Genomic DNA, 14,559 nt, shown 5'->3' on the forward strand with positions numbered 1-14,559 from the left:
TCCGGAGCCGCATGCGGCTCTTTCAGCCGTCTCCTGCAGCTCCCAGTCCTCTGCCATGTGCAGTCCAAAAAAAAAAAGTGGGACTAAAAAATTTCAACCAATCAATTCAAATATGCAGGGTAGGTGCATATCTCGCCTTGGCTCCACTCTTCAGTCAAACCCTGTTCTGCGCATGCGTGCATGTACGCGCATGCGCACACATTTTTTGCGGCTCCCAGCTTTTCCTTTTGTGAGGGAACTGGTTCCGAGTGGCTCTTTCACTGTTTCAGGTTGCTGACCCCTGGTCCATACCATCAATTGAATTGCAACAAAGTTTCATCTGTTCTTCCAGTCACCCTGGATTGGTTTTAAAAAATAACAAAGTACTTTGAAGGCCTAACGATTAATACATTTACTGACTTTATATAATCTACATGTCTTGAAAACATTGTTTTTCACAGGTGGTGTTCTTCCTGGAAAATATAATTATGTGCATATTTTTAAACCTGGGATTCCTGCCCGCTTGGATGTACAAGAATCGCAACCTAATTATGTAAGTACTCCCTGAGTAATAAACAGTTGAGGTTTGAATTACAAGTATCTTGGTGATATTTTTTTTTCTTTTTCAGGAAACCTATGGACATATAATAAGCCTATTAATCAGACAAATCAGTCAAAATGCTACATGAGGTGGAACGACACGACTGTCACAATATTGTTTACAGTGCTTTCAGTCCTCTAGTATATTAATTAAATGCATGAATTTTTTTGCTAGCAATACTAATAAGCACCTTAAAACAAATATATGTAATAGCTATGTTCTTCATTACCTTTTTATGCATCGCTGTTGAATATATATGTACCAAGTAGTTCTGCTGAGAAGACTTCCATTGTCTGGAAGTCTTTTCCTGTAAAGAAACTAATAGAACATTTAAATAGAGTTAATCTATTTAAATGTTAGAATATAAACTTTGTGGTACAACGAGAAATCCTGTTGTAAGGCATTGATATAAAGCATTTTTGTACTAACCAACCTCTCTCCCTGTCTTCCTTGTTCTCTTCCTGGAGTGAGTAGATTGATATGTGATCTAGCTTTGCCTGTTGTCCCAACACTTTTCTCAATTTATTATAGGGGATGGCAATCACAACAGGAGATGCGATAAAGGGAACTTACTTCAGAATACATGTCAATCAATACAGCATAATAGAAACCATTACTTGCTTTTCAAAGGAACCTATTCCTGTTTCCAACTACATATGCTTATTTGGACACCATGAACGTCTTCTTAATAATCTTTGTTCTCGCTGGAGGGAGGGACTTATCTCAAATCTCTATAGGTAAGATAAAATTTTATTGTGCTTATGATATCTATTATAATGTAGACATTTGGGGCAGATTTCACTTGTCCTGGTCATAGGCAACATAAATACCGGATACTTGTTCTTGAAAGGTAAACAGAGAGTCCATGAAGAACATTGTTAGGAATTGCTTAGTGACTTTAATACTGTGTATATTTTAATACACTACTGTATAAGCTACTATCAGAAACGTTAATTGTAAAGAGGTGGGTACACATTTTTCAAAGAGAGTAATGATTAAAATGTGACTACCGGTAGTTTTGGGGGCTGAGAGCTATAGTACTGTTTCAGATTTTGAGCACTTGTGATAGATGTACTACAAAATTATTGTTTTAGGAGTCTTGCCTGTTCATGATGCTGGATAAGGCCTGTCCAAAAATATTAATAGGCCACAGAAACGAATGTTTTGCTTTGCTGAAAGCCAGTTCTTGATTTTAAAAAAAATTAAAATAATATGTAAAGAAAAGAGGGTGGGGCAGAGATTTTGGTTTTAGTAGTATATTAATGGTTGTAGGCAGCACACTGCTTGTTGCTGGTTTTTAAAAGTAGTTCCTTGATTGCCTTTCCTAGTAGAAAGCTTGGGTGAGAGAACGATGTGCATGAATTTCTTTATTTTGGAATGCCAAAGGGTTAGTAGCATTCCATTAACTCTACACAGAAAGAATGACCAATTTTTTTTCTCCCTTCTCTGTTTGAACTAAGAGATGTTTCCAGTCTCAGTAGCTTCCTCTGTTGAGGAATGGCATCCAGCAGCCTCAATCGACACATACTTGCAGTTTTTTAATACTTGAATGTGTCATTCAGGCTGCATACTACCAAGAAAAAATATATGAATCTTCTGTTGACACAGCAGTTAAATCTCTTTTTAAACATATTAAATAATTATCAGTTGATATGTCTTCAGAGAATAGTTAGTGTGACATTTGTGCAATTAAAGCCCTGTGTCTTTTTTTACATATGCCACATATGCAACAAATGTTAAACAGGGTCAGGAGTCAGGACTTCAATCATGCAACATCCTGTTGAAGTTTTGACTCTCCAGAAGTTGCCCTGATGATGAAGACTATTTCTTCAAGGAGTCTTGGGTTAGTGTACTTTAGCAATAATTAGGGAAGGTGCATGCAAACTGATTTTGATTCATAGAACCCTAGCAGAAATCATCTTTATTACTCCACTTTAGAGCGTAAGGAAAACCTGTTTTGCTAATACTTCCTTTGGGGAAAAAAAACATTAAATTTTAATGTTTCCAATGCACTTTGAAAAGTGGGCTTATCATTTGCATATGTACCTAAGAACCTTGATTATTTCTTTGATGATGCTATACATAAAATGGTTAGTACCTACATAAATGATCAGAGTATATAATCAAAGGAACACGAAAAAGGGGAAAGTGACCTGCATAATGGTGTAACGTAAGAGGGAAACAAATGCATTTTGTCCCAATGTTGAAAAAAATGTCTTTTTTTTAAAAAATGCTAGTATTAGAAAATGGAACACTAACAGGGCTTATCGAATGCACAATCCTATAAAAAATGCTTATGTTTTTATTTATTTATTTATATTTGGTTGTTCTAAGCCAGATTCATGCAGTTCTACATCATCTGTCAAATGAACAAAGACTTGTGTATTATTCCACATATCTTTGTTGTTAGCTGCGAAGTCGTGTCCGACCCATCGCAACCCTATGGACAACATTCCTCCAGGCCTTCCTGTCCTCTACCATCTTCTGGAGTCCATTTAAGCTCACGCCTACTGCTTCAGTGACTCCATCCAGCCACCTCATTCTCTGTCGTCCCCTTCTTCTATTGCCCTCGATCTTTCCCAGCATTAGGCTCTTCTCCAGTGAGTCCTTCCTTCTCATTAGGTGGCCAAAGTACTTGAGTTTTAGCTTCAGGATCTGGCCTTCTAAAGAGCAGTCAGGGTTGATCTCCTCTAGGACTGACCGGTTTGATCGCCTTGCGGTCCAAGGGACTCGCAGGAGTCTTCTCCAGCACCACAGTTCAAAGGCCTCAATTCTTTGGCGCTCAGCCTTTCTTATGGTCCAACTTTCACTGCCATACGTTGCAACTGGGAAGACCATAGCCTTGACTATACGCACTTTTGTTGACAGGGTGATGTCTCTGCTTTTTAGTGTGCTGTCTAGATTTGCCATGGCTTTCCTCCCCAGGAGCAAGCGTCTTTTAATTTCTTGGCTACAGTCCCCATCTGCAGTGATCTTGGAGCCCAGGAAAATAAAATCTGTCACTACCTCCATTTCTTCCCCATCTATTTGCCAGGAATTGAGAGGGCCAGATGCCATGATCTTGGTTTTCTTAATGTTAAGTTTCAACCCAAGTTTTGCACTCTCCTTCTTCACCTGCAACAAGATGCTCTTTAGTTCTTCTTCACTTTCTGCCATTAGAGTGGTATCATCTGCGTATCTTAGGTTGTTGATATTTCTTCCGGCAATCTTAATTCCAACTTTTGATTCATCTAGCCCTGCCTTTCTCATGATGTGCTCTGCATATAAGTTAAATAGGCAGGGCGACAGTATACAGCCTTGCCGGACTCCTTTCCCAATTTTGAACCAATCAGTGGTTCCGTGTCCAGTTCTCACTGTTGCTTCTTGACCCGCATATAGGTTTCTCAAGAGACAAATAAGATGGTCTGGTACTCCCATCTCTTTAAGAACTTGCCACAGTTTGTTATGATCCACACAATCAAAGGCTTTAGCATAGTCAATGAAGCAGATGTTTTTCTGGAACTCCCTAGCTTTCTCCATGATCCAGCGTATGTTGGCAATTTGATCTCTAGTTCCTCTGCCTCTTCGAAATCCTGCCTGCACTTCTGGTAGTTCTCGATCCACATACTGCTGAAGTCTAGCTTGTAGGATTTTAAGCATGACTTTACTAGCATGAGAAATGAGTGCAATGGTGCGATAGTTTGAACATTCTTTGGCACTGCCTTTCTTTGGAATTGGAATGTAAACTGATCTTTTCCAATCCTGTGGCCATTGTTGAGTTTTCCAAATTTGCTGGCAAATTGAGTGTAGCACTTTTACTGCATTGTCTTTTAAGATTTTGAATAGCTCAGCTGGAATACTGTCACTTCCACTAGCTTTGTTGTTGCTCAGCTTTTCTAAGGCCCACTTCACTTCACATTCTAGGATGTCTGGCTCGAGGTCAGTGACCACCTCATTGTGATTATCAGGGACGTTAAGCTCATTCTTGTATAGTTCTTCTGTGTAATTTTGCCACCTCTTCTTAATCTCTTCTGCCTCTGTTAGGTCCCTGCCATTTTGGTCCTTTATCATGCCCATTTTTGCATTAAACGTTCCCTTCATTTCTCCAATTTTCTTGAAAAGATCTCTGGTCCTCCCTATTCTATTATTTTCTTCTATTTCTTTGCACTGTTCATTTAAGAAGGCATTCTTATCTCTTCTAGCTATTCTCTGGAATTCTGCATTCAATTGGGTGTATCTTTCTTTTTCTCCCTTGCCTTTCGCTTCCCTCCTTTCCTCAGCTATTTGCAAAGCTTCCTCAGACAGCCATTTTGCTTTCTTGCATTTCTTTTTCTTTGGGATGGTTTTGGTTGCTACCTGTTGTACAATGTCGCGAACCTCTGTCCATAGTTCTTCAGGCACTCTGTCTATCAGATCTAATTCCTTAAATCTATTTGTCACCTCTACTGTATATTCAACAGGGATATGATTTAATTCATACCTGAGTGGCCTAGTGCTTTTCCCTACTTTCTTCAGTTTAAGCTTAAACTTTGCAAGGAGAAGCTCATGGTCTGAGCCACAGTCAGCTCCTGGTCTTGTTTTTACTGACTGTATAGAGCTTCTCCATCTTTGGCTGCAGAGCATATAGTCAATCTGATTTCTGTGTTGACCATCTGGTGATGTCCATGTGTAGAGCCGTCTCTTGGGTTGTTGGAAAAGAGTGTTTGCTATGACCATTGTATTCTCTTGACAGAATTCTATCAGCCTGTGCCCTGCTTCATTTTGCACTCCAAGGCCAAACTTGCCTGTTATTCCAGTTATCTTTTGGCTTCCTACTTTAGCATTCCAATCCCCCATGATGATAAGAACATCATTTTTTGGTGTTAGTTCTATAAGGTGCTGTAGTGCTTCATAGAACTGGTCAATTTCATCCTCTTCAGCACTGGTGGTTGGGGCATAGACCTGGACTACTGTGATATTGAATGGTTTGCCTTGGATTCGAACTGAGATCATTCTGTCATTTTGAGGATTGTATCCCAGTATTGCTTTTCCTACTCTTTTATTGACTATGAAGGCTACTCCATTTCTTCTGAAGGATTCTTGCCCACAGTAGTATACCTGATGGTCATCTGAATTAAATTCACCCATTCCTGTCCATTTTAGTTCGCTGATACCTAAGATGTCAATGTTCAGTCTTGTCATCTCTTGTTTGACCACGTCCAGTTTTCCTTGATTCATGGATCTTACATTCCAGGTTCCTATGGAGAAAAAATCTTTACAGCATCGGACTTTCCTTTCACCACCAGACATATCCACAGCTGAGCGTCCTTTCGGCTTTGGCCCAGTCGCTTCATTCTTTCTGGCGCTACTAGTACTAGCCCTCTGCTCTTCCCCAGTAGCATATTGGACGCCTTCCGACCTGAGGGGCTCATCTTCCAGCGTCATATCGTTTTGCCTTTTGGTACTGTCCATAGGGTTTTCATGGCAAAGATACTGGAGTGGTTTGCCATTTCCTTCTCCAGTGGATCACGTTTTGTCAGAACTCTCTGCTATGACCTGTCCGTCTTGGGTGGCCCTGCACGGCATAGCTCATAGCTTCATTGAATTACGCAAGCCCCTTCGCCACGACAAGGCAGTAATCCATGAAGGGGATTCCACATATCTACTAAATCACAAATTACGTGTTTTGTTTTTAAGCAATACTTTTTTCAGACCATATAATCTAAAATAGCATCCCTTAAAGGTCCTGCTCTGCTGAATTAAAGAATAAATCATATAAAATTTCATGTTATTTACTAATTTGAAAACCTTTGTTTTAAATTTTTTGTTCTTAGATTGGACTCTGATTCTAGATTATAGTTTTAAAAACACAATGGACGATTACATTTCTAGAAAGATATCGACAAGTTAGAAAATGCTCAGAAAAGGGTGTCAAAGGAACACTTTGAGAACATGTCCTCAGAGGACAGGCTGAGTCACTTGGATAGTGAGATTGTCAATGTCTAAATTTGGTAAATACATAAATACAGGCTAGAGTAAACACACAGAAGATGAATAATATCAATATCAATATACTTAAAAAGATACTACAGGGAAGATGGTTAGGAACTATTTTCCACAGAAATGAGATTAGATATAAATTGCAGTTACCTAGATTTCCTAGGTGTTGACAGAGGTTGTGTATTCTCCATTTCTAGAGTTAAATGTATTTTTTTTTAAGTTGGACAGTCACTTCTCAAGGATTGGTTTTTCCAGAATATTGCAGAAGGTTGGATTATATTATTTTTGTAATTCCACAATTCTGTAATTCACACAATACCTGAACCAAAACTATATTATGGCTTTACACAATGTATGAACCCAGAATGTTAAGATACTAAAGGGAATTGTGGCAAGCATAATACATCTTTAACTTTAAGAGAGCTAATTTCAACAAACTTAGACAGAGCTTGGGAAGGATTCCAAGGATGAGAATCCTCAAGGGGAAAACAACTCAAGAAGCTTGGGAAATTTTGAAAGGTGAGATTATAAAAGCCCAGTCTAGCACAATACCAACAAAGAAGGAAAATAACAGCTCTCAAAAGAAACCAGCCTGGCTGCATAAAGAACTCTCTGGTAAATTGAAAGACAAAAAGGACAAGTATAAAAAGTGGAAAGAGGGGCACATAACTAAGGGAGAATATCAGCAAATAGCCCGAGCCTGCAAAGATGAAGTGAGGAAAGCTAAGGCTCAAAATGAACTAAGGCTTGCAACAAAAGTCAAAAATAACAAAAAAAGCTTCTTTCAACATGTAAAAAACAAGAAAACAGTTAAGGAAATGATTGGTCCACTAGTGGGGGAAGGACCAGATGGACTACACCCCAAGGTTCTGAAGGAACTGGAATATGTGATCTCAGAACCACTGAACTATATCTTTAAAGATCCTGGAGCACTGGGGAACTACCAGAGGACTGGAAAACAGTTGATGTAGTTTCCATCTTCAAAAAAGGGGAAAAATGGATCCAGGAAACTACAAACCTATCAGCCTGATCTCAATACCTGGGGAGATATTGGAAAAGATAATCAAGCAACGAATCAGCGAACACCTAGAGGCAAGCAAAATCATTACCTAAAGCCAACATGGGTTTGTCAAAATCAGATCATGCCAGACAAATCTCATTGCATTCTTTGACCAGGTGACAAAATTAGTGGACCAGAGGAATGCTGTGGATATAATTTACCTGGACTTCAGTAAGGCATTTCATAAAGTAGATCACAACCTACTACTTGATAAGATAGAAAAATGTGGGTTAGACAGCATCACCACCAGCTGGATTCGTAGCTGGCTGACAGGCTGTACTCAGCATGTGGTCCTCAATGGAACTGCATCTACATGGAGGGAAGTGGGTAGTAGGGTGCCCCAGGGCTCTGTGCTGGGCCCAGTGCTCTTCAACATCTTCATCAACGATTTGGACGAGGGGATAGATGGGGAACTCATCAAATTTGCAGACGACACCAAGCTGGCAGGAATAGCCAGTGCTCCAGAAGATAGGCTTAAGATATAGGAGGATCTGGACAGACTTTAACACTGGGCACTAACAAAATGAAATTCAATGGTTAAAAAAGCAAGGTTCTACACTAAAACAAGAAAAACCAAATGTACAGGTATAGTATAGGTGGTACCTTGCTCAATAGTAGTAACTGTGAGAGGGATCTTGGAGTCCTAGTGGACAATCACTTAAATATGAGCTAGCAGTGTGCTGCAGCTACCAAAAAAGCCAACACAGTGCTAGGCTGCATTAACAGAGGGATAGAATCAAGATCATGTGAAGTATTAATACTACTTTACAATGCCTTGGTAAGGCCACACCTGGAATACTGCATCCAGTTTTGGTCACCACGATGTAAAAAAGATGTTGAGACTCTAGAATGAGTACAGAGAAGAGCAACAAAGATGATTAGGGGACTGGAGACTAAAATATATAAGGAAAGGTTGCTGGAATTGGGTATGTCTAGTTTAATGAAGAGAAGGACTAGGGGAGACATGATAGCAGAGCACACTTAATATAGTATTACAGTACACGTAAAGGTACAGTGGATAGACCAAGTGATCGATATCTACTTGGGCTTAAAATTCCATATCTCTGATATTTACCCTACATTACCTAACAAATAAATGACAAATGCAATTAGTTAATAATATAGTCCATTTTAAGAACACTGTTATTGCATTTTTCTAAGTTCTTCACTCCAAGGCTTTTTTTTTTAAAAAAAATCCTTTTATAACTGGATTAGTTTTTCCCAGCATGGTAGCCAATGCCAAGAATGAACTCGGTGAAACAGCTGTCACCTGGGAGTTAATTTGCTTCTTTGTGACATGCAAATTATCTTTTGAATTAGAGGCCATATCTAGCCATGAATTGTATTCATCAGATTCAAAGTTTTAACTCTTTGGTGATGGATTTTGTGACAGCAAAATCATGTTTCAAAATTAGTTAAAATTTAGATCTGGCCTACAAAGAATAATAAATCCCACCATTTCTGACAATATTCCAGCTGAGTTAATCCCTACTATCTTTAACTGGAGCTTCAGATGCAGCACTTCTTTCAATTTCTGATAAACTGGCTTTTGTCAGGCAAGACCTTACAGCTGTTCCATTTTCTAGACAGTGACGAGTCTGTTTTTCCACTGTTTCTCACTTAACTGGAAAAAAATAGGACACAATATCTTTTAAAGTAGATTTTGATCAACATCCTGCTATTAAAATGATTCTTGGGAACTATAAACTTCTGCTTAGTTGTTGTTGTTGTTGTTGTTGTTGTTAGCTGCGAAGTCGTGTCCGACCCATCGCGACCCTATGGACAACATTCCTCCAGGCCTTCCTGTCCTCTACCATCTTCTGGAGTCCATTTAAGCTCACGCCTACTGCTTCAGTGACTCCATCCAGCCACCTCATTCTCTGTCGTCCCCTTCTTCTATTGCCCTCGATCTTTCCCAGCATTAGGCTTTTCTCCAGTGAGTCCTTCCTTCTCATTAGGTGGCCAAAGTATTTGAGTTTTAGCTTCAGGATCTGGCCTTCTAAAGAGCAGTCAGGATTGATCTCCTCTAGGACTGACCGGTTTGATCGCCTTGCAGTCCAAGGGACTCGCAGGAGTCTTCTCCAGCACCATAGTTCAAAGGCCTCAATTCTTTGGCGCTCAGCCTTTCTTATGGTCCAACTTTCACTGCCATACATTGCAACTGGGAAGACCATAGCCTTGACTATACGCACTTTTGTTGACAGGGTGATGTCTCTGCTTTTTAGTGTGCTGTCTAGATTTGCCATGGCTTTCCTCCCCAGGAGCAAGCGTCTTTTAATTTCTTGGCTACAGTCCCCATCTGCAGTGATCTTGGAGCCCAGGAAAATAAAATCTGTCACTACCTCCATTTCTTCCCCATCTATTTGCCAGGAATTGAGAGGGCCAGATGCCATGATCTTGGTTTTCTTAATGTTAAGTTTCAACCCAAGTTTTGCACTCTCCTTCTTCACCCGCAACAAGAGGCTCTTTAGTTCTTCTTCACTTTCTGCCATTAGAGTGGTATCATCTGCGTATCTTAGGTTGTTGATATTTCTTCCGGCAATCTTAATTCCAACTTTTGATTCATCTAGCCCTGCCTTTCTCATGATGTGCTCTGCATATAAGTTAAATAGGCAGGGCGACAGTATACAGCCTTGCCGGACTCCTTTCCCAATTTTGAACCAATCAGTGGTTCCGTGTCCAGTTCTCACTGTTGCTTCTTGACCCGCATATAGGTTTCTCAAGAGACAAATAAGATGGTCTGGTACTCCCATCTCTTTAAGAACTTGCCACAGTTTGTTATGATCCACACAATCAAAGGCTTTAGCATAGTCAATGAAGCAGAAGTAGATGTTTTTCTGGAACTCCCTAGCTTTCTCCATGATCCAGCGTATGTTGGCAATTTGATCTCTAGTTCCTCTGCCTCTTCGAAATCCTGCCTGTACTTCTGGTAGTTCTCGATCCACATACTGCTGAAGTCTAGCTTGTAGGATTTTAAGCATGACTTTACTAGCATGAGAAATGAGTGCAATGGTGCGATAGTTTGAACATTCTTTGGCACTGCCTTTCTTTGGAATTGGAATGTAAACTGATCTTTTCCAATCCTGTGGCCACTGTTGAGTTTTCCAAATTTGCTGGCAAATTGAGTGTAGCACTTTTACTGCACTGTCTTTTAAGATTTTGAATAGCTCAGCTGGAATACTGTCACCTCCACTAGCTTTGTTGTTGCTCAGCTTTTCTAAGGCCCACTTCACTTCACATTCTAGGATGTCTGGCTCGAGGTCAGTGACCACCTCATTGTGATTATCAGGGACATTAAGCTCATTCTTGTATAGTTCTTCTGTGTAATTTTGCCACCTCTTCTTAATCTCTTCTGCCTCTGTTAGGTCCCTGCCATTTTGGTCCTTTATCATGCCCATTTTTGCATTAAACGTTCCCTTCATCTCTCCAATTTTCTTGAAAAGATCTCTGGTCCTCCCTATTCTATTGTTTTCTTCTATTTCTTTGCACTGTTCATTTAAGAAGGCATTCTTATCTCTTCTAGCTATTCTCTGGAATTCTGCATTCAATTGGGCATATCTATGTTTTTCTCCCTTGCCTTTCGCTTCCCTCCTTTCCTTAGCTATTTGCAAAGCTTCCTCAGACAGCCATTTTGCTTTCTTGCATTTCTTTTTCTTTGGGATGGTTTTGGTTGCTACCTGTTGTACAATGTCGCGAACCTCTGTCCATAGTTCTTCAGGCACTCTGTCTATCAGATCTAATTCCTTAAATCTATTTGTCACCTCTACTGTATATTCAACAGGGATATGATTTAATTCATACCTGAGTGGCCTAGTGCTTTTCCCTACTTTCTTCAGTTTAAGCTTAAACTTTGCAAGGAGAAGCTCATGGTCTGAGCCACAGTCAGCTCCTGGTCTTGTTTTTACTGACTGTATAGAGCTTCTCCATCTTTGGCTGCAGAGCATATAGTCAATCTGATTTCTGTGATGACCGTCTGGTGATGTCCATGTGTAGAGCCGTCTCTTGGGTTGTTGGAAAAGAGTGTTTGCTATGACCATCGTATTCTCTTGACAAAATTCTATCAGCCTGTGCCCTGCTTCATTTTGTACTCCAAGGCCAAACTTGCCTGTTATTCCAGTTATCTTTTGGCTTCCTACTTTAGCATTCCAATCCCCCATGATGATAAGGACATCATTTTTGGGTGTTAGTTCTATAAGGTGCTGTAGGGCTTCATAGAACCGGTCAATTTCATCCTCTTCAGCACTGGTGGTTGGGGCATAGACTTGGACTACTGTGATATTGAATGGTTTGCCTTGGATTCGAACTGAGATCATTCTGTCATTTTGAGGATTGTATCCCAGTATTGCTTTTCCTACTCTTTTATTGACTATGAAGGCTACTCCATTTCTTCTGAGGGATTCTTGCCCGCAGTAGTATACCTGATGGTCATCTGAATTAAATTCACCCATTCCTGTCCATTTTAGTTCGCTGATACCTAAGATGTCGATGTTCAGTCTTGTCATCTCTTGTTTGACCACGTCCAGCTTTCCTTGATTCATGGATCTTACATTCCAGGTTCCTATGGAGAAAAAATCTTTACAGCATCGGACTTTCCTTTCACCACCAGACACATCCACAGCTGAGCGTCCTTTCGGCTTTGGCCCAGTCGCTTCATTCTTTCTGGCGCTACTAGTACTAGCCCTCTGCTCTTCCCCAGTAGCATATTGGACGCCTTCCGACCTGAGGGGCTCATCTTCCAGCGTCATATCGTTTTGCCTTTTGGTACTGTCCATAGGGTTTTCACGGCAAAGATACTGGAGTGGTTTGCCATTTCCTTCTCCAGTGGATCACGTTTTGTCAGAACTCTCGGCTATGACCTGTCCGTCTTGGGTGGCCCTGCACGGCATAGCTCATAGCTTCATTGAATTACGCAAGCCCCTTCGCCACGACAAGGCAGTAATCCATGAAGGGGATCTGCTTAGTACTCTCTGATAAATCATTACATATGACTAACTTCTTGTTAATATCGGAAAAGCCCCTTTGATGGGAATGCACACGAATGACAGTTGCCAGGTAAAATTTGACATGTTGGATTTTTTCCCCCCCGTGATTTCAAATGTGATTTCAGTGTGCTGGAATCAATTCTGAGTTTTAACAAGACATTTTCCCAACATTAAAAACTAGCTTCAAATCTACAAAAATATGTGCATTTTGAATTTTATAAATTGTAAAAATCATTTTCTTAAAATCAGCCCAGCGGAACAGAGAAGCCAAAGGAGGCTTTCCTTTCTAATCATTATTTTTATTTATTTATTTTTTAATCCCATTTATATCCCGCCCTTCTCCGAAGACTCAGGGCGGCTTACAATCTAAGCAGAAATCTAAGCACAAATCAAATCAATTACAGAATCTTTTCAAGTATATTTTATTAAGATTTTGTGATAATTGGATTTTCCTGTAGTGGTTCCAGTCTCAAGAAATTGTAAACAAAAATTACATTAAATGGCCAAATTTTTCCAAGATCAGCACATTTTCACCTTCTTTGTTATCTTACCTTTGAGATCTTCCTTGATCTGAAGTATGCTGAAATCACACATATGAGATTTGATACTGCTTGAAATTTGATGTTAGATCCCTGCTTTGTTTTTGTTTTCATTCCACTTAGGGGTTTATATAAAAGGAAAAAATAAGAATATTAGTTTCCAGTTTTCAGGCCTAACCCTGAGACTGTTAGGAGAATTAGAGAATAGACCTAAGCCAGTTCTCAGGATACACCATTCTGGGTACAACTGAGAATGATATTATTCGGCTAAGATTTCTAGGGTAGAGAAGTCATCTGGGTAAGAGAAGAGCTTTAACAACTGCTTGAGTTACTCTCCCCATATATAATATGGGATGCAATCTTAATCTACCCCCCCTTACTATAGTGTATTTTTTTTCAATTGAAATAATATCCAATATGAAATCATTACCTTGCTTTAAACATTTTTAAGATTTAGCCTGTTCCAATATTTAAGAGTTGAAAAACCATCAGTTGGACATTTTATGGTCTTAAAAATGACTACTTTAGTGATGTATTTAGAATGTCACAATAAAATAAAGTATTCCAAAAGGTGTGATTGAAATTACATTTAATATAAAAATATTTACATTAACTGGCTTTATAAACAGGATACTCAAGGATATTCTGAACATTGCAACATTCTGTAAATATATTTACATAAAATATCTTTATAAACAAGATATTCAAACAAGATAAGACCTGAATGAATGTTGAATATGAAATTCTAAAGTTAAACATATTTTCAAAATGTCAAGGCCAGTGCACAAGTCAGTGGAATATCGTCCTGTAGTATTATTGTGCACGTGCATTCAAAAAGGTTATGTCTTTATACTCCAGTGTCTCTTGCAAATTTCTTTAAGTCTGTCACCAGTTTTCTTTTATAACAAAAACAAAAAATGAGGATGTGAGTATGGCTAGATGCGTCTAATGCCACTTAGTAGACTTTGAACTCTAATTAGGATAACTAGATGTTCATTTTAAAGAAAAAAAAGCCAGAAAAAAAGAATACATAAAAGCTATAAGAGCTTTCCTTTTCTGGTCAAATCAAATGCCAACCTTGAATTGTATTATTAAAAACAGACTTCTATAATAGATCAATATAAAAAGCAAAGAAACACTAGCAAGCATTAAGAGATATCACTCTTGTATTACATTACTGGATTTTAAATGAACAACTATGCTCCTAATGAGCAATAGCTCAGCCTAGAAATCAGGGGATTAAAAAGCTGTATGGCTTTCTTATGTTGAAAATGGATTACAGTTCATTCAAGAAAGTTTTGAAAATGACTAAGACTTGAGGCACAGTCATGAGCAAAAAGCTGTAGGAGAGAAGTAGTAGGTTCAATTTTAATGAAGTTAATTGTTCTTTCCCCCACTGATTAGAGTGACATTTCAATTAGCCATGACTAACTAGTCTTA

At 39.2% G+C, this 14,559-nt stretch overlaps 1 protein-coding gene across 1 annotated transcript in view; it reads left to right on the top strand.

Annotated features, from left to right (window-relative positions):
• CFAP61 (cilia and flagella associated protein 61) overlaps positions 1-14,559 on the top strand; it is a gene marked incomplete at both ends in the record, with an annotated part of 146,327 nt that overhangs the window by 113,265 nt on the left and 18,503 nt on the right. The window contains 2 exons of the mRNA XM_081325248.1: positions 441-532; positions 1,112-1,317. Of these exons, the coding sequence (XP_081181374.1) occupies positions 441-532; positions 1,112-1,317 (298 nt within the window). The remainder of the gene's footprint in view (positions 1-440; positions 533-1,111; positions 1,318-14,559) is intronic.

This window comes from Vipera berus, assembly GCF_964194415.1.
Source record: "Vipera berus genome assembly, chromosome: 3".
NCBI classification, from domain to species: Eukaryota; Metazoa; Chordata; class Lepidosauria; order Squamata; family Viperidae; genus Vipera; species Vipera berus.